Below are 27,106 nucleotides of genomic sequence, written 5' to 3' on the forward strand. Positions count from 1 at the left end.
GACAAAACAAACAGGCCCTTGGGGTCTGGAGAACTGCAGGGGGGAGGGGGAACGGAAACTTAGAAAGATCAAAGACCGGGCGGTTCACCGCTCCCGGCCTCACAGCTTGGCAGCTCGCCCCGACTCCAGTTGGGCACTCACGAGCCCATGGGCGAGGAGTTGCTAGCGACTGGAGGACAGCTCGGGGCATCTGGACACTTGTCGTTAACAGGAGTGGATTGAACCCGCACTGGCCTGCGAGATGTCTTGGTGATTTCTACCTGACTCCCAAATGAAAGAAAAACAATAACCTTAAAACCTAGAGGAGTCAAAAAAAAGGGGGGGGGTACGCGGCTGGAAATACGGACCACTTTCTGCAGAAGGCCAGGCACGGGAAGTCTGGGAAGAGACACCGTGGGAGAGCGGCAGACGCGTGCGCCCGTGCAGCTAAGGTCACCGGTTGCGACCTCAGTTTCCCCAACTGTGATCTCGAGCTATCTAGTCTCACTCTAACGGCTCCGAGGAAACGCAGAGAAGAGGGAAGTCGCAGTACCACCAGCGAGGGCAGCGCTGCTCCACCACCCAGCAGGCAAAGCCTCCGCCCGGTCCCCATTCCCGCCCCTGGGTCCGCGTAGGGGGCTTGGGGCAAAGCCCCTCCCCACCAAGGCCCCGCCCCACCCACAGACCACGCCCTCTATGGGCCCGCCCCTCGGCAGGCCCCTACTCGCAGGCCCCGCCTCTACCCGCCCCGCAGCGTCCGCCTCGCCTTTGATGGGCCGCGGCCGGCCAATGGGCGCTTGGGGAGGCGCGGGGCCGCGGCGGCGGGCAGGGGGCTCGGCGCGCCCGGGCGTCAGTCCGGCCGCGGCGACGGCGGCAGGAGGGTGTCCCGGCGCCGCCTGGGGCTGCGCTCGGCGCGGGGACTGTGAGGAGGAGGCGAGCGAGGCTGGCGCGGGGTCGGCGGCCGGACGCATGGCTTAGGACGCCCCGCCGCCGCGCCCCAGCATGGGGAAACTTCACTCGAAGCCGGGTCAGTGTCCCCCGCCCGCTCGCCGGCCGCGGCCCCGCGTCCTCCCGCCGGTGCTAACTCTCCCTCTCCTTTCTTTCCGGCTCCCGCCGCCGCCGCCGCGCGCGATGTTCCCGCAGCCGCTGTGTGCAAGCGCAGGGAGAGCCCGGAAGGTAGGAGCGCGGGCCACCGGCCCGGGGTGGGGGGGCTCGAGGGAGGTGGCGCTGCCGGCCCAGCCGCTGGATCTCATTACCAGGACTGCCCCAGCCCCCAGCCCCGCCCCGGGAATGCTCTTTGGGGCCCCTCTGTCCCTTTACTCGTTCCCCATAGCCCAGTGCTCTCACTACTGACCCTAACCCCATCCACTTTGGTGGCGTCTTCTCTTTAGACCCTCAATATCTTGCACCTTCCTTCTGGTCGCCAGCCCCTTCTCTGGAGAACTTGGCCTCTGCGCCCACTGCACCCCCTCTCCTGACCCTCAGCTCTTTTCTCCACAGTCCTGACTCCCGCGCTCCTTCCTCCGATCCCCTAACTCCTTCACTCAGGATACTGCGTACTCCTTTTCACCCTCTGAATCCTTGCACTTAGGATCTCGCCGAGCCCCCTTTCTTGGCTACCGTCCTCTTTTAGATTCTGCTCCGTCCGGCGCTTGACCCTCCTGCCAAGTCTTTACTCTCCGGGTTGTGCCTCTCTGTCTCCTTCCCTTCATTCTCAGGTAACTTTTTGCCAGCTGCGGGGGGGCCCAGACTCAAGGTCTTCGTGTTCTTCCCGCCTCAGGTGACAGCTTTGCTGTGAGCGCTGCTTGGGCAAGGAAAGGCATCGAGGAGTGGATCGGGAGGCAGCGCTGTCCAGGCAGCGTCTCAGGACCCCGACAACTGAGATTGGCAGGCACTGTTGGTCGAAGCACTCGGGTATGGCCCCCACTTTGGTCCACCCTTTCAGTTTTGGAGAGGGTCTGCGAACCGCTTCCCCCCCACAACTTTCAGCATCCTGTTGGCACATTGTCTAGGTCCCCAAATCCCTTCTCAGTGTGTCCCACCAGCCCTACTTGTACCCCATACTTTGGAGGATTCTTGTCGATCAATCTGGCACCCATCTCCCACCCAGTTGGGCACAGAGAGTTGCTTGGGGAGGAAGTGCCAGGGAGGAGGTGATACAGGTCCAGTGGGTGGGGAAGCTGTGCTTTGTTGTGTGTGTGCGTGGGGGGAGGCCTCCTCTGCTTTGCTTTTATGGCCAGCTTTTCCACAGGGAGGGGTTAGGACTAGAGTCAGGCAGGAGTGTCTGGGTAGAGGGCAGAGCTGTGCTGGCCCAGGATCTGTGGCCACCTCCAACTGTGTCTGTGGCATTCATCAGTGCCATCTGCCATCCGAGTGTAGAGTTTGGAGGCACTGAGACCTGGCTGTTCCCTTAGTGTGGCCCTTAGAGGCGGGAGGGGCGGAGGGTGGGGGATTTCGTATGGTGGTCTGGGTACACCTCTTTCTAGAGTTGTTCTGTGGGAGCAAGTGGGATGGGGGAGTGAGTGAGTCCAGCCCCTGTGTCTGGCCTGGGACTGGTGTTCACAGATGTCCTGTGAGCTCCAGCACTCTGCACAGTGCTCTCAGATGGTCTGCGTGGAACTCTTGCAAGCCGAGGATCAAAGGATGAATCAACTTTTTGATGTGACATTTAATTTTTTTTTTTTAAACTTGGAGAGGGAACAGATCGAGCCTCAGGTCTGGTTAGTTCTTTGGTCTTGTTCTTTGGGTGAGGCTGGTGGAGTCTTTGTGCGTGCGTGTGTGTGTGTGTGTGTGTGTGTGTGTGTGTGTGTGTGTGTGTGTGTGCTCGTGCGTGCGTGTGTTTGGGTGGTGGCATCTGGCAGTATCATTGCAGGGAGATGGCGTGTGTGTGTGGTTGGGTGGTGGCACCTGGCAGCACCATTGCAGGGAGGTGGCATGCTTGTCACCATGTGCGTGTGCTAGCGTGTGTGCGTGCGTGTGCGTGTTCATGCATGTGTATGTGGTGTGTTAAATGCCCTCTCTCTCTGGGATAAGCTCCCTCTCTACTGTGTAGCTCAGGCTTTCTCTTCACGGCCCTCCAATTTGCTGGCTGACTGGGACTGGGGCTGCTACCCTAGTAGAAAGGTCAGAACTGGGCCCAGGGGGTGGAGGCACTGCATTTAGAGCCTTTTAACAGAACCACAAACTTCTCCTTCCCCCACCATTCCTAGTTTTTGATGTACTTATTTATCTAAGGACCAATGAAAACAATCCAATTTAGACATATGAGCAGATGCATTTGCAGCTCAATACAGACCAACAGAGAGGATTTCCATTAATCAGGTTTTGTGTTTTTTTTTTTCAGCCTGTTTATTTTCATAAAGTATTCTTGCAGAATGACATTTATTTAGGCTCTGTCGCTCTCCTCTTTCTCTCCTCTCTCTCTTTTTTTTTTTTCCTAAACTGCCAGGCAGCTTTTACTCCATGCTAGAGGGGAAACTTGAAATACAGCGAGGGCTTGCTTCAATTGACTTTTATCTTCAAAGCCATAACAAATGTTACCCGCATGTTTTTGGTGGGTCTCCTTGGCATCCAGGCTGGGAGGATGGGAGGGAGGGGGAAGAAGGAGAGGAAAACAAAAGTCTGTCGTTTTTAATTAAATAGTAGTGTTCCCAGCAAGAGGAATGCAAGCCAGTAAAAGTTGCCATTGGGGGAAATGAAGAGGGGGGGAGGGGGCCCCTGCTTAAGCCTGTGGCTTTGCTGAAGTCACGGAATTTCGTTGCCTGGTTTCTTCCCCCAGCTGAGGACAGCATGGGATGGATGGTGCTTGCTCGCCTTCCTGGCTCACCCCCCTCTCTGAAAAGGAGGGGTCATTAATATTTGTTCAAAGTCCTTTTGAAGATGTGGGGCATAGAGCCATCAGTGTGACATGTGTTGGATAGTTAAGAGGGTGGGCCCAGCCATCAAAGATGTTGAGTGGGGGGGGGAGGTCTCTGCTTCCTTGAGAGTGGATCTTAATAACAGATCTGGATGCCTGGGTTCCAACCTGTGGTGGTCACCGTAGTGGGGCCAGGCATCAGCCCTAGAAAAGGAGCGGGCCGAGCCAGAGTGTGGGGTCGCGCTGGTGGTGGCCTGTGAAGCACTTCAGGTGGTCTTTAGGGGGAATGTCTTTAATCTTTATAGGTATCTATCTTTTTTAATCAGAGAAAAAATAACTAGGACATCAAACACATGATTTCATGGATGTTATCACTTAAGATGAATCAGAGTTGAAAGAGGGAGGTGAGTTCAAAGCCAATACAGGGAAAAATACTGGGTTCAAGTGGTCGTAGTTGGGGGGGGTAAGAATGAGTGCTGAAATGGCGGGGACAGTGAGGGTGCTGGGCAGGCCAGTGGTGAGTCCATTTCAGTTCTCTCGCTTCCCTGAGTCCCACTGGCATGGGAGGGGTGGCTGGCAGGTCCTTCCATGATATCATCAGGATGTTGATGGGTGTGGACTCCAGCAGTCTGCAGGCTTCCAGGGCTGGCAGCTTCCTATAGCCAGTACCAGGCCTATCTTGGTGAAGGCCTCTGTGTCCGCTTCTCTACTTGTCCTGCCACCAAAGTGGCTGGGGACACATTACTGACTTATCCAACTGACAACATTATTATTGCTGTGAAGTCTACTGTTGCCTGAGTGCCTGTATGTGCCAAGCACATTGCTTCTATTACCTTAATCTCCCCATAACCCTCTGGAGTTGCAGCCAGCTGGGGTAGACTAAGTTCTCTCCCTTTCTAGAGTCATTGCCTGATTCCCAGCGAGGGGCACAGACAGTTGCCACCATGTCCACATGAACCAGTTGCAGGGGAGGAAGAAGCAAGAGCCCTCCTGCCCCATATCTGGGGCAGGATCCGGGTTGCATGCATCGCCCTAGGGTGTGAGGGTAGCCACGCAAGTGCTCAGCTCAGCCTACCCCCCAACATATCGAAATGACTGAGGTCAGGCTCTGCACTGTAGCTCGTCACCTTGTGCAAGTCACTTTAACTCTCTTTATCTTGATAAGCACATCTGTAAAATGGGCCCAGCCATGTTCTCCTCCATGTCAGTGGAGGTAGATAAATCTTGGAAAAGCGTAGAGCCCAGGCTGAGAGGGTGATACTTGTGGAGGAGCCCTGATGTTTGTGCTCTTCCCCCTACATCCTTCCACTTTCGGCTCACCTGGTGAGACCCAGGTTAAGGTCTGGGCTTTTGCCTCTCTGGGGATGTTTGATGAGGTACAAGGGACTATAAACTCAAAGGAGAGAGGTGGTGAATGACAGGAAACATAAAGGCACTGTTAACGAAGAACAGTAGACGGAGCCAGTGCATGCCTGAGACGCATGTACTGAGCAGAATTAGAGGCTAAAGCACATTCATCTCCAAGAGACAGCAGGCAGTAAGAGACCAACCAGTGGAAATCCTAGGTGAGCGGTGGCTGGACGATGAAGCTCCCTAGGTACCTCTGTCCATACTGTGAGCGTGGGCACACATGCGTGTGTGCATGTGTGTAACTAGATTCAAAACAACCTTTACTCCGTGCACTATGATCCTTTTGTTCTTTTACAGCAAACTGCTTGCAGAAATAGGTTGGGGGCTTGGGGCCAAGCCAGCCCCCCTGGAGATCAAAGGCGGCTGCCAGGCACTTTGGTAATTTGATTAGGGGGCACCTAGCACATTTTGATATTTAGGGAAGATTAGGAGGGTGCAGGCATGCTGCATGGGGCCCTGGTGGGGTTGGGTGATGAGATTGGGGGCTGATCCAGCTGCTGCCTGAATTCTGGATTCCAGGGGAATTACCCTTGAATGATACCAGTTGGCACAATTAAAAGGCCCCATGTCTTCACCATATGGAAAGTGTTAGGCCTCCTTACGTGGTTTCAAAGCTATGTGTTGGGAGGTGGACTTGACATTTGAGGTACAGCATAAATTAAATACTTGGTGTTTAGGAATTAAAAGATGATTTGCTTTGAGGCTGGTCAGGGTTTCAGGGAGGCAGCATTGTGCCTTCTTCACGCACAGGCTTCTTGGAGTGGTCTAGGGGAGGGTCTCCTTAGCTGATCCCACTTCACAGCCCTAAGAACTACCTGGACCTGGGAGAGCCAGCAAGGAGTAGCCTGGAAAGCCTGAGCTGTCCCATGCCAGACATCACTGCTGGTTGCTCCCAGTCTTGCCAAGCGGTGTCATCTGTGAGATGGGAATTCTTGGAGGCCCTTTAACTAGCACCTTTTCTCCCTTTCAAAGTCTTTAAGAAGGAGCCTGGGTTTCCTTGAGCCAGGCCATATGTGCTGTCTGTTCCCTAGAAGCCAGGGGAACCCATTCACAAGCTAGGCAGCCTTGCCTGCACGTGGTAGGAGTAGAACCGGGGGCTGCTACTTCCTTGCTTAGTGGAAGGAGGAGAGGAGATGGGCTGGTGAGCGCGTGCACCCCTGTTTCTTCCAGGAAGCTCACTTCCCCCATCAGTGACCACCTGTCTTCTTGGACACTTGGTCAAAGTTGAACTGTCAGCAACAAAGAAGTCACTGCAAAATGTGACTTCTTTCTTGAGGTACATAGCAGGCACTCACTGTGGATGAATACAGAAAGAAAGTTTGCTCACTGTTTTGTCCTTGCTGCCTCCTTCCTCCAGCCAACTTCTCAGACCATCTTTCCCAGTCCACTGTTCTTAGTGAACTTGTAGAGCCAAGCCTTTCTTATAGGCGCTTAGTTGACTAATCACTATTGACAATGTATTGTTAATATACATTGTGTCACACATTGGGAAATGGTGGGAAGAGGCATGGTCTTCGCCCTTGGGTAACGTCAGAGTAATGAAGGAAGCAAAAGCCTCTGAGCGAGCAGGCGGAGGACTGGAGGACTGCCGGGATGTGTTGCGGAAGGGATGGCCGGCACCCTAGGCAGGACTTCACTGCTGTCGCTGTAAGATGGGTTAGAGTGTGACATGCTCGAACACCTGTCCAGGGACAGGTGTATGAGGCTACTACTTTTTCCTTGGAGTTGATCTGTAGTTTGAGGATGGAACATTGCCCTGCGGTCAAATGGGTTGGTGGCCTCTGGAGCCAGGTCATAGGTGGAGATCCGTGTAAGAGTCAGAAGCTTAGCTGTGTGGTTAGGGAACTGAGGGATGGATGATATTGGTCGCTGAGAGACAGAGAATATCAACTCAAGGGCTTTGGGGAAAGAAGCTGCTGACAGCCAACCCCAGAGCTAGTGCATGGTGCCATGAGGTGCAGTGATGCCCAGGCTTTCCAAAAGGCAAGGGGACCCTGGGCTCAGGGATGGAACCCTTGGGGAGGTCTATAATGTTGAAGAGTCAAGTGCTCAGGGCTATAAACTCACACGCTGTACAAACTTTGGGGACTATCTGACTGCTTGTTGGACCCAGGCACTTCCTGTAGCTGCCTCCAGGCTTCCTCTTTCTGGTTCCCACATTCCTCCTGCAGCTCCCCGCTCTCACATTCTCCTCCTGTTTTCTTCCCCTTGTTTTCTCCTTTAGCCCTCTCTTCCCGAGAAAGGAAAGAATCCAGTTCCTCATAAACGAAATATCTGCCCTGTCAGAGGGAAGTGAGGCAGGAGCCCAGAACACCCTGGACGAAGGGCCAGAGAGAGCTGAAGGCTTCACTTGTTGGATCTGGAAGCTGGGCTTTGATGTCACCCTGCTCCGTTTATCCTGGGATGCTGCCTGCCTCCTTGTGGCCTCAGCCTCTCTGCTGGACAGGGGCAAGCTCTCAGGTTGGAGTAGAAGAGAGGCATGCCCACTCCAGGAAGGGTAGCCCTCTCCAAAGGGTAGCCCAAGAGTCCAGCCAGGCCGCACCCTGCCAAGCCCAGGTGGGTGGGGAGCCTTTTCTAAACACGCACTTCCAGAGACATAAGTAATTCTTTGATAGATGCCTGGGCAAGCCGAGAGGGATGTTTATCCATGTGGGCACCAGCCACAAGGCTCAGGAGGAAAGCTGTAGGCCCCTCGGCTGAAGTCATCCTCAGCTTCAGCAGGGCATGCAGGAACCCTGCCCAGCCAGTGTGACTCTGTCCGAGGGGCCTGGCCAGGGCCATGTTTGCTTAGTAGCCTTGAGGAATTAGTTTGGGCGACACTGTTCTGGCTTGCTGAGCCATATTGGCTATGGCATGTGACCCTGTGTGCGGCTGATGGTTATTTGAGGGCCTCAGGGCAGGGTGGGCTTTCCTGGAGCATGACATCAATGGAAAGGCCTTTCCCTCTTTTGAACTTTGACTTCTCTTGCTGAGAAGTGAGATGACGTCATTCTAATTTAGTGTGCGTCCAGTGCCTTCTGTCCCACTGTCCGTGTATTTGCGGTGGATGTGGGATGCACTTCATCTGCTCCATGCACTGGCCATAAGTCATTGTCATGAGGCTTCCAGCCTGGGAGAAGGCAAACGAAGCCCGGAGCTCGTGTGGGTGGTTCTTCATTCCACACTGGCAGTTCCTTCTGCTTAGGCTGCTGTGGAAACCGAGGAACAGATTGGCCTTCCCTCAGAGAATGTTTCCTGAGTTCTGTTGGGTAAGAGTGAGGTGTTGTTCTTGAGTTCTCAGTAGTCCTCATTGTCCGCTATGTTCAGCAAGTCCGGTTTTATCCCATGCTTTTTCAGACCCAGGCCAGCCGGCCTTGGTGAATTCCCGATAGAACATCCCCATTGTCTTGGTGTGTGGGTGTACCCCTCGCGGTCCTGAGTTCCTTGCTCGTGCTCCCTCTCCTTCTGCTCCTGATTTGGACCTTGAGATTTCTGTCCGGTGCTCCAATGTGGGTCTCTGTCTCCTTTCATCGCCTGACAATGGGTTTTTGATCCTACTGCACGTACTGGCTTAGGGGGAGCCTAAGCAGTTTGGATGCTCACCTTACTAAACCTGGATGGAGGTGGGCGGTCCTTGGACTTCCCACAGGTCAGGGAACCCTGATTGCTCTTCTAGATGATGAGGGAGAGGGACTTGATCGGGGGAGGGGGAGGGAACTGGGAGGCGGTGGCTTGGAGGAGGCAGAAATCCTTAATAAATAAATAAATTTAAAAAAAAGAAATGCAAAGAGAAAAAAAAAGAGTGAGGTGTTGTGTGTTGTTTCTTTTGGCTAACGTAACTTGCTTTGACTCCTGGTTCTCTAATATTGAGTAGGAGTAATCATTCAGTTTTATCAAATGTTGGAGTGTTGATGGAATGCATCACTTACTGGTGTGATGTACAATTTGGGTTTTTGGTGGTGTTATGTGACAGGATCTTTCTGTGTAGGTTAGACTGGTCTAGAAATCACCATCCTCCTGCCTCAGCTTCTTGATTACTGAAATTACAGTGAACGCCACCACACCTGGCTGGTGTATTATTATTTGTATAGTAATCCATATTACTAAACTCCCTAGTGTTCAACTTCTTTGTACTTCTGAAGTAAGTCCGTTTATCAAGTGAGCATATTATCAATGTGGGCTCTGCATCTATGGAGTCAGCCAACTGAAAATGGAAAATATTTTAAAACAATGCATCCAAGCTGATGAGGCTTCGTTTCTTGTCACCATCCTTTTAAACACGACACCCTGATGACTACATAGCCTTTTATTATATTAGGTCTGTTAGCTACTTTTCTGTTGCTCTGATAGGATACCCTCACCAAGGCAACTTGTGATTCGGGCTTACGATTTCAGAAGATTAGAATCCATGGTGGCAGAGCAAGGGCGTGTCAGCAGAATCAGCTGAGAGCTCACACCTTGATCCACAAGTAGGAGGCAGAGAGAACTAACTCAAAATGGCATGGGCATTTGAAATCTCAAAGCCTGCTCCCAGTGGCACACCTCTTCCAAAAAGGCCACACCTCCCAAACAGCCCTACCAACTGGGGACCAAGCATTCAAACGTAGGAGCCATTCTCGTTCAAACCATCAGTTAGGATTTATAAACAATATGAACTTGAGTAGAAGTATACCATGCATGTATCTACCATATATGTATAGTCCTTTGTTATATAAGGGACTTGAGCACTGTAAATTTTGGTATTCATGGGTGAGTATAGGAGTGCCCTATACTGTTCCCTATAATACCAAGAGATACAACTGTATTCTTTTTAAATGCAGTTGTACTTGCTATGCAGATGCTATACTGTGAGCTTTTGAAAATGCATATGGGTTTTCTATGCAGATGCTATGTTCTGGGTCTTTTGCACGGGTGCTTCTAAGTTAGATTGGCTCATGCTTAGAAAGTAGATGTTGAGCAGTGAGGATATTCAAGGAAGGTTAGGGGCAGCCTGGAGGCTCTGAGTCTAGAACAGGAACTATCGGGGTGTGAGCTAAGCACCAGAGGTGAGTTGGGGATAGGAGCAGAGAAGGAATGTCAGAGTGGTTGCATGCTTGCTAAGTGTCAGGTAGGAAGCTACAGAGCAGTGGACCGTTTGTTGGAGCTGTTGATGGAGGTCAGTGCTGCCCTGGTCACCTTCTGTGTGTGCTAGATTTAAAGCACGAGCCATCATACCCAGCCCTGGCTACCTTCCCACTTGTATTATGGATAAGGTCTTTGTGCAGAGGGGGAACATGAGGGAGCCTGTGTGAGGTCAGCGTGATGAAAGGAGTCTGTGATGTATGCGGTGGAGGGGGAAGGATGTGAATCCCCGCTGTAAAAATACTTTGAAGGTGAAGAGGAATCAAGTAACAGAACATTTCACGGGCTCTGTGAGGATCCACAGGTCCACATGGGGATTGGTACAGCACTTGGTTCTCTGGGGGCCGTCCAGGGGACTCTTGAAGAGGCTGCAGGCAGGCAAGGGGCCAGGAGAAACAGAACAGGATGCAGGGTGAGCAGGGGCTGTGGAGGCCCACAGTCTGGGTTCTGATTCTGCCTGCACGCTTTGTCCTTGAGACTTCGGGTTCTAAGCCAGGCCTCTGGGCCAACCAGTGAATGTGGTGGGAACAGGTGCGGTGTAGATAGTTTAAGTAAGAATTCCTGAGGTCCCAGAGTTGCGAGCAAGGATGGGAGAGACCTGTTGGCTGTCGAAACAAATGGGGTCTGGCACCCCCTGCTGCTAAGGCACAGGTAATGGTAAAGGTTGTAGGCATGGTGATTAACTGAGGTCAGAGTCATAGTATGGGGTGGTGAAGGGTGGGAGGAGCTACTTCACTTCCTCTCTACCTTCCAGGTCCTTCTCTTGGCTGAATTCAGAGGCCATCAGGCAGGGGAGCCCTAGGGAACTGGTGCCTAGAGGTTGGCTTCCCTAGTATGCCACAGAGAAGGCGGGGAGTATGTGAACATGCTGTAGCAATAGAGGAAGCATCTCTGGGCCTCAGTTTCCACAACAGGGTCTGGGGCAGTAGTGCTGTGTGCCCCCTAGCATGGTTGGGAAGAATCCCGTTGTATACGGGTCTCTTTAAGGGCAGGGGTCTGACTAGAAGTGTGATTGGAGGAGGAGGCGCATGAAGGGGGCTTTGTGGAATGCTGATACTAAGCTCTCAGGGACCCACGGAGCCGGAGAAATCACAGGAGTAGGTCACACAGCAGGCTGGGTAGAAGGCCTTGGTGATTGAATGAACACACACCCTGCCTGAAGAGGGCAGTGCCACTTAGGGCCAACCAACACTTAGCCTCTGGGGAACTCGGTCCTGAGGCTGTCATCTGGTGGTTTAGAGAATTTAGTATCTGGATTTTTATGCAGAACCTTCTGAATTTAAAACATTGTGGGCATGGTGGCACACATTTGTGATGCCAGCACCAAGGAGGCTGAGGCAGAGAGGATTGTAAGCTTGAGGTCATCTTGGTTACATATGAGAGCTTGTTTCTAAAAAGCCAGTCAACTAGAGAAAATTTTTGGGAACCCTTCCTGTGGATGAGCAGGTAGCTGGATTTGGCCTGTGTACCGTGCTTGTGATGACTTCCGAATCGGCCCTGTGGGTATAGGGAGTAGAGGATAAGATGCTGCGCAGACTGGATGAGGCTTGGAGTTGAGCTCATTGCTTGCAGCCCCTTGTGAGGTCTTTGTGCTTACACCCTGAAGACACTTTCATCATGTGGACAAGGGACCCATTCCTAAGCTGAAAATGCTGACCTGACAGGAAAACCTGGGTTTGGATACAAACAGAACAGAGCAGGTAACCCTCTGAACTGGGAAGCCACGGCTTGTTTCTGTGGCAGGACCGCGGGATGGCAGACAGTGAGTGCAGTGGAGATGTGGATTGGCTGTTGTTGCTGAGGGCCAGCAATGGCTCATCTCAGCTCCTCTGTCTTCACATCCGTGGGCTGTCTAAATAACTGTTCCCACCACATGGAGTTCTCTGAGGGGGAAGTAAGATCGTGTCAGCAAGTAGAAAGTGGAGCAGATACCCCTCCTCTCAAAGCTTTCTAGAATGTTCACTCATGATCAAACAGATACATGCCAAGCGCGTGGGTATTGGAGTGTGTTGCAGAACAGGAAAGGAAAGTCGGGGGCTAATTCTTCAGGTTAGGGGGTGTTACTGAAGCTACAGAACTCCAAGGAACAAGTAGGAGGTGGCCAGGTGATGGATGAGGGCTTGGTGCAAACCGTCCTTCCAGGTGCGTGGTGGGGGGGGGGGGTTGGTGAGGGTGTCGCACAAAGTCCTTAGCCTCCTCCTCGAGTCTGATTCTGGTCTCCTAGATGTTAGGTCAGGAGTGTGAACCTACAGTTGGTTCTGTGGGACAATCAGGCTTCTGCTGCCAGACCTTCCTGACTCCAGCATCTGCCTGTTCCGGCCACGTGGAAGATCAGGGGGAAGACTCTCACTGCATCCCTCCTGTCTCCTCTTTCTGAGGCTGTGTGAGCATCCACTCTTAACTGTGGAGTTGGGTTAGTCAGCCCTCAGGCTGTGGAAGGGCTCTCCTTTGACTAACTTCAGAAGGTTGGGCAGAATGCCTCATTCAGAGGCCTGTCTTATAGGGGCGCCAACAAGTGGATTTGAGGTGTTGGTTAGGGTCCATACCTGAGTGCCACAGCTGTCTTGTTATAGGCCTGTTTTTGACCTTGAATTTTTGTTGATTTGCCCTCTTTCTCCCTGTGGGTTAGACAGTCGCGAGGGTGAAAAGAGGACTAAAGGAAACCTTGGGTTGCCTGGGAGCACAGTTGCCATGTCTAGGGGTGCTGGGGCCAGCTTCTTGCACCGTCTGTGGTTGTGTGTGTCTGGGGTAGTCCTGAGCAATGCCTCTTCTGATGTTCCATGGCTGCTGCCTACATGCATAGCCTCGTGGTCAGCTCAGGTGCCCACCAAGAGGAGGTGGTTGCAGCTTAACTTCTGCCTACAGAGCCGAGGATGTCAGGCCTTGGGCCATGCCACCCATGTCCCCACCGCTTAGTTTGTGCACCCTGATGAAGTAGGTGCTGCTGTGTCCTCTGCCTTGGTCACTTTTCTGGTCGCTGTGACAGAATGCTAGAGGAGACTAACAAGGGAGGAAGGTTTATTTCTTTTGCAGTTTCAGAGGGTGCAGATCCTCAGGGCTGGAGACTGAGGGGCAGAGTAGCTCCTGTTGGACAGGAAGCAGACAAGATATCCCCAAACACCTTCCCCTTCAGGACCTAGTCCTTGCTAGACCCTTCTTTCTTAAGGTTTCAGTGCCTTCCCAAGATAGAGCCACTTCCTAGGGACTGCGACTGTAGAACTTGAGCCACTGGAGACAGCATCTCATATTTGAACAGTTGCATTCCCTCTTCATCTAGTGCCGCTGTTTTCAACCTGTGGGTCACGACCCTCTAGGTGGGGGTCATATATCAGACATCTTGCATATCAGATATTAACAATACAATTCATAACAGTAGCAAAATTACAGTTATGAAGCAGCAATGAAATCACTTTATGGTTGGGGGTCGCTACAGCATGAGGAACTGTGTTAGAGGGTCACAGCACTGATCTGCCGGAAAGACTGAAGCTGAAAGAGCTGGGCCACTTTGCTGACTTGCTTCCGCTCACCTGTCAGGAAAGTAGGACCTCGACTGGAACAAAACTCAGAATCAGGCTGGTAAACTGTAGAGTTGTCTTAGAGACGTGTCAGTGGGTTCAAAGCTGTGTTACAACTCCATTCCCGAAATCAACTGGTGGCCAGAAAATGAAATAGAAAATTATAAAAATAAAAAAACATACCACTTATAGTAAGACTGCTGTTTTGTGTTACTTTTTGTGTTGGTTTAGATAAATATATTTATGCCTATATATACATAAGCCTGTTATAATGTAATTCTTACTGTAGATCGTGACCTAAGTGTTGGAAAAACACTGGTGTTTGGTCATTGCTCTAGATTCTAAACGTGGATACCTAGGTTCAAGCCTCAGCTCAGCTCTTACAAACTGTGTGGCCTTGGGTGAGTTCCTTGACCCCTCTTTGTGCCTCTAGTTTCTTTCTTGGCTTCAGAGCCTTTGATTAGATGGGTTCTTTTTGTCTGAGCTCCTCAGGATTGAGTGAGAGCCTTCATGCTGACCCACTCCCTTTTCACTGGAGTTGGAGACAATGAGGGATCCCATGGACCTGTGTTTGAGAGGTCACCGTCTGAGCTTGAAGACATGTCTGCCCGGGGAAGCCAGCCTCCTGTTGCTTAGCAGCCTCAGGTATCCATTGGCAATTATTTGACTTCCCTGAGAGTGCTTTTCCAGGGTAATAGTTCAGGCCTAGAGCTGATGCTCTACCTCAGATTTAAGGGAAGGGACCATGGGGACCTGAACACTGGAAATGAGATCTCTGTCAGGGTGCGTTATGGTCTACCATAGAAGAGTGTGTGAGAGGGAAAGCTGCGGATAGGCAACTTTTTAAAGAAGCTTGTGTGTGGAGGGTAATGTCCATGAGATGGGGGGGGGGCAGTGTCCATGAGGTGCAGTGGAGTGGGGCAGTGTTTGTGGAACAGTGTCTGTGAGATGTAGGGGGATCAGCGTGTGTGAGGTGTAGTGAGGGTCAGTGTTCATGGAGCAGTGTCCGTGAGGTGCAGTGGGGGTTACTCTCTGTGAGGATGGTTCACTTGCTTCTGAGCATCCTGGGTGCTGACTAAAGCACAGAGTCCAGCGGCTGTGGCACACATATGTGCACTTGGGAGACTGAGGCAGGAGAAGCGTGAGTCCAGAGCTAGCCTGGGCAAGACCAAATGAGGAGAGAGGCCGGTGCTGAGCGTAGGGGACCCAGTGGGTGGTCCTATGGGTCTCTGTTGATGGGTCCATCTTCCTCTCCCTGCTCCTGTGGCAGCCTCTTCCGTTTTGATACTTGGCTACTCTGAAGGGCAGCCAGGTCTCTGAACTGGGATGAAGGGAATGTTAAAAGGGCGAGTCGGCAGTGCCATTTATTCTGATGGCTTTCCTTGTGTTTAGCGTGCTCTAGGTTATGTGTACTGTGTGCGAATATTGTCCAGCTCCTGAGCTCTAATAAGATGTGCTTGATTTGAGAGAACTGACATGCAAAGTTATAGAGCCCCCAGAAGCTAATGCTGCTGCCTGCATTGCTCAGCTCTGATCTGAGGGGCAAGACCTACGCTGTGGTGCATCTGGCTGAACTTCACCTTGCATCTCCCTGCCCCATCTTCCCCTCTCCCCCCTGTAAGATATATTCGCAGCAGAAGGTGGTGGAAGGAACGTTCTATGCACCATCGAAAGGGAGCCCTGGTCCACTCTTCTGTGGACCATCACAGACATGAGAGGCATGGGTGTGCTGTAGCAGGAGAAGCCAGCCTCATTGGCCAATGGTAGCCATCGTCATGGTTTTCAGTGATCCTGGGCTTCTTTCTAGAAGGGTAGAAGGGAACACTGTGCCTTACGTATAAACACCTAACTCTGGAGCTCCTGCATGCTACTTCTTGTGCAGCTCTGAAGTGAGGCTTCTTCCAAGTGTGGACTGGGTGGGCACCTGGCACAGGTTTTGCTGTGGGGTGCTGGATGACAAGCCCCTGTCTGGGCTGGAGCAGCAGCCCCCCTAACTGGGCGGGCATTTACCGAAGGTTAGCCAGGGGCTTTCAGATTCCCAAAGCCTTGCTCACAGTGATATTGCTCACCGTTAATTGGCCAGGATTATTTGCATGGGGAAACTAAGCTCATACTTCAGATTCCATGGGCAGTTCTCTGGGGGCTGGGCACTGCGTGGCAGGTGGTGGATACTCAAGAACTTCTGGGGCTTGGAGGATCCCCGTAGCTGGGAGAGGAGGTCAGATGTGCAGGGGGCTAGGACTCAGGCTCTGTGCCCTTCAGTGTCAGCTGCTGCTCTGGGTCTTTGTAGAGAGCTTTTACTTGCTTCTCCCTTGTGCTGTGAACAGAGCCTCACCGTTCGCCTAAACCATGTCTGTAACTAAAGAAAATATAAATAAAAAATAAGGAGAAAGAAGAGGCAAACTCCCAGAAAGTGACTCATCTTGAGTTCAGATCGCCCACCCCAGTGAAGGGTGGCAGCATCTATCTCTGCCTACTTTGGGTTGTCTTCGTTTTTAGATTGTCTCCCTCTGGTCAGTGCAGGTTTCCTTCCCCAGCAGTTCAGCCTTCTATCTTCAACTGAAAGGTCTAGGAAATTCCAGGCTAGAATTCTACTTTTTTGACCTGGGCCATCTACTTTCCTGCAGAGTTGAGTCACCCCAATCCTTTGTCTCAGCTGAGCCCCTAGGGTGTGTCCATAAGAGAAGTCACCCATGGGAAGGGCTGCACATACTGGTGGATGGGCAGAAGCCTCATCAAGCAAAGAGATGGCTAGCAGCTGAGGTCATGGCTATCAGGTAAAGTAGCTGAGCTTTGAGAAGAAATATGGCTGGCCATTGGGTTTCAGAAAAGCCTGAGTGGTTTGCCGTTTCCTCTACACAGCCCACAGGAGCCTCCTTCTTTCCCAGCTCCCTGCCTCCGCATGGGTTCCCAGGGAGTTCCTCCCACCCTGAGTACTGATAGCAGCACTCTGAGGTCCATGTGTCCTCCTCCTTGGATATGTGCTCTTCGTCTTTACTGTAATGCCAGTGTAGCCAGAGTTCTCGGGTCAGAAACTCCGCCTTGATTTCCATGGGATAGAAAAGGCCAAGGATGCATCTTAGTGGTGGAGGGCTTGCCTGGCGTGTGCTAGTCCTGGATTTGATTCCCGGCACTGCCAGCAACACACCCGAGCAAGAAGTGATTTTAATCATGACATTTTCATATATGCATTTATAATTATTTGAGCCAGGCATGGTAGCACATGCCTTTAATTCCCATACTTGGGAGGCCAAGGAAGGTGGATTTATGAGTTGGAGGCCAATCTGGTCCACATAGCAAGTTCTGACCAGCCAAGGCTACATAGTGAGACCCTATCTAAATAAATAGAAAATAAAATATTAATAATAAAATAATGCTTTGAGTATTCCCTTCATTACCCTCTCTGGACACCCCCCCCATTATGTCATTTAACTCTTGCCTCCCTGTGTGTGGATCTGCCAGTTCAAGGGGATACAGAGCTTCAGGTGCCTGCAACTTTGGGCTGGGGTTTACACTGTTTCTTTTGGGTAGTGGGGGCAGCCTCCATTTTGTTTCTAGGATTTAGTTAGGTAATATCTATGTCCACATATACTGGAAAATTTCCAGTAAGCTCACCTCTATCCCTTGGGTCTGAAACAACACTTGCAAGGGTCTTGACTAGTGTGTGATACAGGCTCAGAGACTGAGAGGAACCTGTTGTCTGGGCTCTGTTTCTCTAGCGTGTGTCTTCTACATTGTGCTCCATGCCTTACCTAGTGTCTTAACTTGAGTTAGGTTAACTGCTTTTACACTGACCTAAGAACCCCTAACTTATTTTATAAGGTTCACCGCCTCTATGACAAAGGCCAGGCTACAGAGGGCAACTTGCCTGTGTATTATTTCCACCTCAGGGGTTCTCTGCTCTCCAGAATCCTTCCAGGCTCCTGAGCCCAGCCACGGTTCTGCTGCCCACTTGGCTGCCCTCTGTACTAGGGTGGTGGGTATTGTTCCAGCAGAAATGTGAACTGGTGTTTTGCTTTGGGTGTATTAAGACACAAAGTCCCTGTGGTTAACAGCAAATTAATCACCATGCCCAGGAGGACTGCCTGGGGTAGACATGACTTCATGAGCTTGTCATAACGTCTGCCTTGGCCGTATTTCATTCTCCAAGGTTTCTGACTTTCAGAAAAGGAGCCGCAGATAGAGTTACCAAGTTTTACAGAAATATTTGTACTGGGCAGAGTATTGCTTTATGGTGAGAGCCAGTTATTTCAGGAGACGAGCAAAGAGCCCTTTATTCTCACGTTCTGTGGGAGGAAAATATTATGTTGGAGAGCTTGCTTCTTGGATGGGCCACTGGGGGGGCCGCATTTCTAGAGTGGGAGTGAGTGCCAGGAGATGGCATGGGTTGTGGAGGGAGAAGGAGGGTGAACATACACCCGTGTTCTCTTCTCCCTTCTGGGGCTTTAGGGCTATGCAATGCAAGGGTGTTGGGCAAGGATGGAGATAGGCAGAGCTGGCAGGTGGAACCAGAAACCTGGGGAGGGTGTAGCGGCAGGGAGGCCCCAGATTGAGATCTGGAGGCCTGGTCAGAGCTGGTGCTGCCTTTGTTGGCCATGGACTCTGACTTATCTGTCATCTGAAGACAGCAGCAGTACCTGCCTTGTGGTGTGTCCGCAGGGCTGAGTGTGGCCATCCTTGTGTGTTGCTTTCTTCTTTATTCCACCCACGATGCTGAGGGCAGTGGTTGGAAGGCAGGGGCTGACTTCAACTACCCACACTACTGAGCCAGCTCACCCCTCCTCTTTTCATTGCCAGGGCCCAAGCAGTGGGAGATTTGAACTCTGGGCTAGCCACCCTTCAGATGTGGAGGCTCACAGTCCTCATTCTGTTCTCCAAGCTAGTTAGTGTCCTGGTTCCCAGAAGGGGCTTTCTCTGTCAGAAATTTGGGGGAAGATCAGCCTGCCATGTACTCAGGATGGCTTTGAGCCCGTGCATGAAGACTGCTTGCTCCCCTTCCCATGCGGAAGAGGGGTGCCTGCCAAGAGTTTTGTTTGTGTCTGGAGCAGCCTTGTGCCTGATAAGGACACGGCATCTTTGCTCCCTCCTTGCCCTGGACCATAATGCCTTTCAAGTTGGGCAGTGGAGAGGCTTGATTTCTTTCCTTCTCCTCCCCACCTCCTCCTCGTTAGTTAGAATGTGAGCGAGAGTTTATCTGCTTTTCCGGGTGATCTGTGTCTTCAGCTCTGGAATCTCATCCAAGTTTACAGAATGGAGTCTGTGCCCAGAGCCTTCTGGTAAATATTTTGGGAAGTTGGATTCAACTGGCATCATGGCTGAGGAGTGGGCAGTGGGTGCTGTTCAGGACGAGGTGGTTGAATTTGGACCCTCTCACAGTGCCTGTGCATAGGCATCTGTCTCAGCTCCACCGTGCCTGCTTCTGTCTGGCTCCAAGAACCCCGCACTGTACAGGACACGCCTGGTCCGTGTTTTCTGAGCATGTGTGCCCTGCCTTATCCTGGGAGCTGCTTCCTTCTTCCTTCCTAGGCCACTGGCATGCCATGTTCCTCCCCCTTCTGGAAGCGTTCCCTCAGCTGCCCTCTCCACTCCAGGGAGCTTTCTGAATGCTCTGCTCATGTGTTCGTGGGTTGTCCAAGTCAAAGGGATATGTGTGAGATACATGCCCTCCCAGCCCTCAGTTTCCCCATCAGGAAAATGAAGAGTCATCAGAACTCATCTCTTAATAGTGAGGATAAAAAAAGAAAAGGGAAGTAGGGAGCCTCAGGGCCTGGGGATCAGTAGCTTTTAGTAAGTACAGCCTTCCTGTGGCATTGGTCCCTGGGTGTCTCCTCAAGTCCCTTATGCAAAATGACAAGATGTACCTGTGACTTAGGCACACCCTCCTATTCTTTAGCCAGCCCTGATGGTTTGTTACACTCGAGACAAAGGAAATGCCTGAAGCAGTTGTTGCACTGTGTTTAGGGAATAATGATAAAAAGCAGCGTGTACACGCTCTCTGGAAAGCAGTTTCCCCAGCGTCTTCCTGGGTTGGGGTCTGGCTGCATTTCAGTTTCTCTCTTCCCTGCAGAGTGACGCTGTACATTGCAGAGATGCCTTGCATTCCCTGCATCCCCCAGGATGCTCCTCACGTCCCCCCAGGACATGCCAGTTGGGGTTGATGGAGACTCTGTCCAAGGCTCTTGGGTGGCAAAGGTCCCTTAGAATTTGTCTATAGAGAGTTCTGGGGTAGACACACAGCCTAGCTTCAGTAGAGTGGCTGGAACCTGTGGGCCCTGCTCACCACAGAGGCCTCCTCTGTCTCCTAGGGGCTGACAGGCATGGATACATGACTGGCATGGGGTGCAGAGGTGTCCCAAAGCTTTTTTTTTTTTTTGAGAAAGGAAAGATGAGAATTCCTGGTAACAATTTTAAAAAGATTGACTTTTACTGTTTTAATTGTGTGTGTATTCATATGAAGGCAGATGTTCCTGGAGACCCAGTGGCTTCAGAGGGTGCTGGGAACTGAACTCATGTCCTCTGTAAGTAAGAGTTGTATGCTATGTATCCTTAACCACCGAGCCTTCTCTCTAGCCCCTCTCCTCTAGTAACATTTTTTAAAATCACTTTTTCTATAGAGTGACACTTTTTAAATGCAAATATCTGGATACACTGGCTTTAATGACATCACCATTAATTTCACTTTAAAAAATGTAGCCTCTAGGGATTTGAACTTACATCCCCTGTGCTCTCCTGGACAGGACTGCTCTCTACTATAAATGACTCTGCAAGGGGCAGTGGAGGTTGCTTCTTCAGACTTTAAAACTCTTAAACTGTACAACACGGCTCTCCATGCCATCAGTAAACAGATAGGCTATTGTCTGCGGCATTGACGTTTTGTTGGGGGCGAGGGGCTGAATGGTCCTTGTGTGGGGGAGTGTGGGCAGGGAAAAGCACTGCTCACCACTGTGCCAGCCACCAGCCTCTGTCCCCTGGAGGGCTCCTCTCTGCCTGTCTGCGTTCCAGCCAGGCCATGTTTACAGTACAGAAAGGCATCAGGTCCTCCTGTGTCTTGGATCTCTCCATTGACTTGAGTGAAGAGATCCAACAGGGCCTGCTGCTGTCCTGCCCCTCCCCCGCAGCTCTGCCCCAGCCATGCTGGTTCCACCTGTGCGCCTTTACACACGCTCTTGTCTTCTTGAGATGCCTCCTGATTTACTTGCCCTGGCCTTTTCTTAATCATCCTGGGGTTTAGGAAGAGCAGCACCCCCAAAGCCCGAGAAAAGTTCCTCCTCGCTAGATCCTTTCCATACCCGTTTCTCTGCGTCTGTGTGATCGTCACCACTGGCCACGGGTGGCTTCTCCATAGGACAGCTCAGTTACTGCTCACCTGAAGGACTGTCCACTGTGGTGCTGACAGATTATTGCCACAAGGGGCAGGAGAATGCTGGGTGTGTAACAGGCATGGCTTTGAACTTAGGGAATGAAGTTGCTTTGTTGTCTTACGTAAGCGCCATTCCCTCTCTGTGTTCCTGACTGTGAAATATGATGCAAGTAGCTTTTGATATTTCTATGGAATGCTCTTGGGGCTGGCTGTAGCTGAATGGGGAATTGTTTCCCACACCCCATCTTTTGTGTTCTAGCTGAGTAGAAGATGGGTGTCAAGGATCAGTTGGTTGATCTAGGAGAATGGAGACATTTGGCGGGCACCAATGAGTCCACCCTCAAGAAAGCCCCTGGCTCTTCACTGACATGGATGAATTAAAACCATGCTTTGATAGCTTGGATGTATTAGAACCATGCTATGATACTGGGGAAGAAGTGGGGAAGAGGCTGACCTGCCCACACGGAATAAGCAGAGAGGACTCTACACTTGCATGTATTTAAACCCAGAGCTTGCTGCCTACTAATAGTGCAAGCTTAGGCAGCTTTACTGTCTTGAGGTCTCAGTTTTCCCATTTGTGAAATGGGGCTGTCAGTGGACCTCTTACTGTGGACACTGATAATGTAAAGTTACTCAGATGGTCATGTAAGCCCCAGGTGCTCAGCAATGTGCCTTTGCCCTATAAACCGTGTTGTTGGCGCAGAAAGATTGATTCTGCTCCGTGGCATTATTCTGAGCTTTGTCGGGTCACACCAGAACTCTTCTGGTCTCTGCCCCAAGCCCTCCTTGACAGCTCCACATGGCCATCCTGAGGGCTTTACAGATGGGCAGTCTCCTGGGCATTCATGGTGGGGTTCAGTTCATGGTAGCTGCAGGGGGTGGAGGAAACTACTCACATCAGCATAGACAAGGAGGAGGAACTAGTCGGGAACCAGAATGGTGTAATCTGCGAAGGCCTGGCCCAGTGACCTACTTTCTCTATCCAGGCTCCACTCCTAAAGGTTCCACAGCCTCTTCTAAAGTGCTCCCAGCTGAGGAACAAGTGTTTGAAACATGAGCTGTAGGGGAACACTTCAGATTCAAGTTATGACACCCCTCCTGGTGGAGGCAATGGTCCAGGGCCCTTCCTATCCTCTGCTGCTCTGTGGGGGTTCACGGGAAAGGGGGACCATCCAAAGGAACAGCAGGGCACTGTTGCCACCAGGCAGGGTAGGGTGAGCAGACACAAACAATGGGTATATGTGCTGTATGTCTGGAGAGGTCCTGGGAGACAGCCTTAAAACAGAGACACAGTGCACAGACACATGTGTACAAAGTGTGTGTGTGTGGCTGGGTGATGGCTGGGTCACTACTGTGCTTTCTAAGCCAGCATGAAGACCCGCATTTGAATCCTCAGCGTCCATGTAAAACAACAAAAGGCTAGAGAGACCCCAGGAGTCTTGCTGAATTGCTGAGGTGTGTCTGAAAATAAAATGGGGAGCAATAGAGGAAGAGACTGGAACTCAGGCCTGCACATGCGTGTGTTCACATGTACCATCCCCACAACGAGCATCCACATACCACACGAACAGAGAAGCGAAAGGCATTTACGGTCACCCACCCTTTATTTTGTGTATACATTTATTACACAAAGACGTGTTTTTTCACGCTGTTCTGAAGTAGGCCTTCTCACTCCCACTCTGCTCTCTGTGGCAGATGGTCTCCTTCCCGGTCATGCGGGGAGTCAGTGGTAGCCCCTGGTCAGGTGTGAACCCTGGGCTGCCAGTGCCCCTTCTGTCTCACTGCTGCTACTTGGGGGTCATCGTTTCCTCAGCTGGCAAATGGGTAGACTTGCCCAGCCTGGGTGGACCGCACCTGGAGATAAAGGCGGAGGATAGGAAAGCCGTGTGAGCCACCTGCAAGTCTCGGGTGGGCCAGAAGTGTCCTGGGCCTCCCTAGCTGGACACGCACAGCCATCTTTCCTGAGAGACTACATTTAGGAATCCTCGGGGCCTGGCAGACCTTGTCTTGTTTTTAGAGAGGCTCCATTTTGTTTCTGCTGCTACTGTTGCTGCTGCTGCTGCTGCTGCTGCTGCTGCTGCTGCTGGTCACAGCTCGGTGATAGCCTGGTCTCTGCTCTCCAGAACTGTTGATCTTCTCAGAGCTAATTAGGAGCTGGCCTCGCAGGCCTGGCCTTCCCTGGACGGGAGGAACTTGAAGAGGTGTGCCAGGAGCCCCCCCCCCCCCATCTCTGCCTCCTCAGCAGAGGCCCTTGGAGGGAGGCGCTAGGGTTTTCTTTGGCACTCAGTGAGCAAATGGCTCCATCTCCCTTTTCTTCTTAGCCCTGTAAAAATAAAAAGTTAAAAGACCTAAAGTTTGAACTGTAAAACCAAATACATGAAACCAAGCTGTTTCCATGTGGGAGCCACGGACTACGAACACCCAAGTTTGAAACTTCCTCTCCTCTGGATTTATGGAGGCCTCGGAAACTTTTCCCTTTTTCCTTTAAACATCAGATCGGCTCAGGGTGCACTTGAAAAGCATAACCCGGCGTGTCTCACAGCTTGATTTAATGCAGCTGGGTACTGTGAGGACTTCTGAGGGCTGTGATTCAGAGGCCTGCAAAGCTGCTCCACCACTCAGTAAGTGGGGTGTGTGTGTGTGTGTGTGTGTGTGTGTGTGTATGTGTATTCCTTAGCCAAGCTGTTCCACCACTCAGTAAGTGGGGTGTGTGTGTGTTCCTTAGCCAAGCTATTCTACCACTCAGTAAGTAGTGTGTGTATGTGTGTGCGTGTGTGTTCCTTAGCCAAGAAACGTATTCTGAGATGTATTAGACTCTCACTGCCCCCCTGCTAGTAACCCAGATTCAGGCGCTGCAGCTTAGAGATGAGGAGACGGGTTTTCCTGAAGGAGACCTGTCTACACCAAAACATTCATGTGCTTATGGGCCAGAATCAGTTGCTCTACAGAGTGGCCCTGGCCCATACCTGCTGTGGGACATCAGCAGGAGGAGGTCGAGTTGGAGAAGACCAGAAGCAGGGCCAGGCTACTGGCCAGTGAGCCCCAGGAATCCACCTGTCTGCTTTACGAGAACCAGGGTTGCATGCCTGTGCCACAGTGCTTTTTTACTTGGCTGCTTGGGGTTGAATTTTGGTCCTTATGCTCCTGCAGCAAAGGCTCTACAACTGAGCCGTCTCCGCTGCTCCTGGAAGTCACTTTTGATCAAGGCAGGCAGAACTGAGCCCTGGGGTTTGGGAAGGCTGCATGGAGGAGGTGGGGGCTAATTTTATCTAGCAGAGTTTTCTTTTGCTGCTTTTTGCCTTGAAGTTGTCTCTCCTACTGAGGACTTGTCTCTTCACTGGTGATGTGTTTCTTTCCTCTTGCTCCTGGTTTAGATGAACTAACTAGCACAAATTAACTTTGGCATTACATTGCCCCAATACATTAGGGTTTTATCATGCACCAGTCCTAAGCAAGTGTGTGGATTGGAAGGTAGCTTTTGGCCTCCGTGACTTCCATTTTATGGCTCGTTCTGCCTGCTTTTAGCTGCCTGTGTTCTCCCATCTGCTGGGATTCCTGGCTGCCGGGTGCAGGTCTCACTTCTACCCAGGTTCCCTTAGTAGGAATTAATCCCAGCCTCACTTTGATCCAAGAGCTGCTGGGAGACGATGGTCCATCCGAGCTGTCATCTCACGTGAGGGAGCAGTGGTCTTGGGGCTGCAGTTATTTCTTCTCAAGATCCAGCTTGGTACTTTCTCCTTTGAAGATATCTGGACCTCCTCTGTGGCTTCCTTGGATGCCTGTCTAGCTCTACATTGTAGGAGATTCTGCCGGTTACCACACGGGGTGACATTGCCACTGAGGCCTGCTGATGCTTTTCTGTGGGACTCAAACTTACACTTTGGACGCCCTTACTGGGCACACCATTAGCACGGTGTTTCAGCACCCGTGACATGGCAAGCCAGAGCCTCGCTGTTAGTTTGAGCCATTACTTTGGTTATGCCTCATCTTGTTAGGAACCGTGTTGATGTCTGGAAATGTAGATACCACTGTGACTCCCTAGGAAATTTCTCTATATCCATGGCTTCATATTTAAGATTAAACAGCTGGGCACGACGGCACGTGCCTATAATCCCAGCAGTAGGAAGACTGAGCCAGAAAGATGGAGAGTTTGACTCAGGCTGACATGAACGACATGGTGATACCCTGTCTCCCAATGGGATGGAGTAGAGTCTTCTAAACCCTGGCCATTCAGAACACTGGCCACTGAGAAGTCCTCCCAGGTCTTCCCTGCTCTCCAACCACCTGACTACAGGCAGACTGTGTGTGGTGGTGCTGCCGGCAATGGACTCTCCGAATTTTGTGTGTGTTGAGTTGGGAACAAATCTTGTTGCTGAAAAGGTGTGACAGTGACACTGTGACCCATTGCGGTGATGTACTGGCCATCAGTATGAACCACTCACCTGAGACAGTGACACTGTGACCCATTGCGGTGATGTACTGGCCATCAGTATGAACCACTCACCTGAGACAGTGACACTGTGACCCATTGCGGTGATGTACTGGCCGTCAGTATGCACCACTCACCTGAGACAGTGACACTGTGACCCATTGCAGTGATGTACTGGCCGTCAGTATGAACCACTCACCTGAGACAGTGACACTGTGACCCATTGCGGTGATGTACTGGCCGTCAGTATGCACCACTCACCTGAGACAGTGACACTGTGACCCATTGTGGTGATGTACTGGCCGTCAGTATGCACCACTCACCTGAGACAGTGACACTGTGACCCACTGCGGTGATGTACTGGCCGTCAGTATGCACCACTCACCTGAGACAGTGACACTGTGACCCACTGCGGTGATGTACTGGCCGTCAGTATGCACCACTCACCTGACTTGCCCCTTCCCATGCGTGCTAGAGAGAGCGTGGTACTGGGGTCACATGCTTAGAGACAGACTAGTGTTTGCGGAATCGAAGGAGGATAGCTGTGTATAGGCACAGTGTAGCAGCCGAGGGCAGGCATGCCCTGGCTCAGCAGCACTGTTTCCCAGGGCGTCCCCTGGCCAGCAGACTTGATGACAGCACCCATTACTGAGCATCACTGTGTCCTGTTCGGCAGAGCTTGCAACCTGCTGGGTTTTACTGTCCCTGGGAAGGTTCCGTTTGCTCCACAGTTTAGATTTATTTACTTTATGTGTGAGTGTTTTGCCTACATGTATGTCTGTGTTTTGTGTGCATGCCTGGTACCCACAGAGGTCAGAAGAGGGTATCTGATCCCCAGGAGCTGGAGTTATGGATGGTTGTGAGTCACCATGTGTGTCCTGGGAATCATAGCCTGGTCCTCCGCAAGAGCGACAAGTGCTCTTAGCCACAGAGTCACCTCTCCAGCGCCCTGACCCGCATTTTAAAGTGTGGAGTTTAACTTAGAAGTCTGAATTTCGGACTTCTGTGCAAAAACAAGAAAGCTGGTGTCTCTGGCCTTAACAATGGTTTCTCTACCCTCTCCTTCCTGCTACCTTGCTTGAACAGAACCCAGAGCTTGTGCGTGCTAGCCAAGTATTCTCTCACTGAGCTGTATCCCCAGCCTTAGGTGTCTCAGCACATAGCCCAGGTTGACCTTGAATTAGTGACTCTTCTACCTCAGCCTCCTGAGTTTGCACCACACACCCTAATCCCTTAAGCTGGTTCGATTTAACTGGAGCTGAGGGCAGCTATGCCTCTGGGCAGGCCTGTGTCCCCAGAGGCCATAGTGCCCAGCAGTGTGCTGTTCCACTATTTCTCTCTCTCTCTCCTCTCTCTTTCTCTCTCTCTGCTTCTTTTATTTTCCTTCCTCTTTTTTTTTTTGTGATTGTGATGATTCACACTGGTTATTTGTTTTCAGAGAAATGAGAATGTCTTTC

At 51.5% G+C, this 27,106-nt stretch overlaps 1 protein-coding gene across 2 annotated transcripts in view; it reads left to right on the forward strand.

Annotated features, from left to right (window-relative positions):
- Positions 1-828: 828 nt before the first annotated feature.
- Nkd1 (NKD inhibitor of Wnt signaling pathway 1) overlaps positions 829-27,106 on the forward strand; it is a 67,598-nt gene continuing 41,320 nt past the window's right edge. The window contains exons 1-3 of one of the 2 annotated variants that reach the window (XM_075976825.1): positions 829-1,006; positions 1,123-1,155; positions 1,760-1,893. In XM_075976825.1, the coding sequence (XP_075832940.1) occupies positions 982-1,006; positions 1,123-1,155; positions 1,760-1,893 (192 nt within the window). In that variant the 5' untranslated portion in view covers positions 829-981. Of the gene's footprint in view, positions 1,007-1,122; positions 1,156-1,759; positions 1,894-7,569; positions 7,802-27,106 lie in introns of those variants that run through there. The other variant, XM_075976826.1, reaches the window with a different exon arrangement.

Source organism: Microtus pennsylvanicus, chromosome 6 (genome assembly GCF_037038515.1).
Source record: "Microtus pennsylvanicus isolate mMicPen1 chromosome 6, mMicPen1.hap1, whole genome shotgun sequence".
In the NCBI taxonomy this organism is placed as follows: Eukaryota; Metazoa; Chordata; class Mammalia; order Rodentia; family Cricetidae; genus Microtus; species Microtus pennsylvanicus.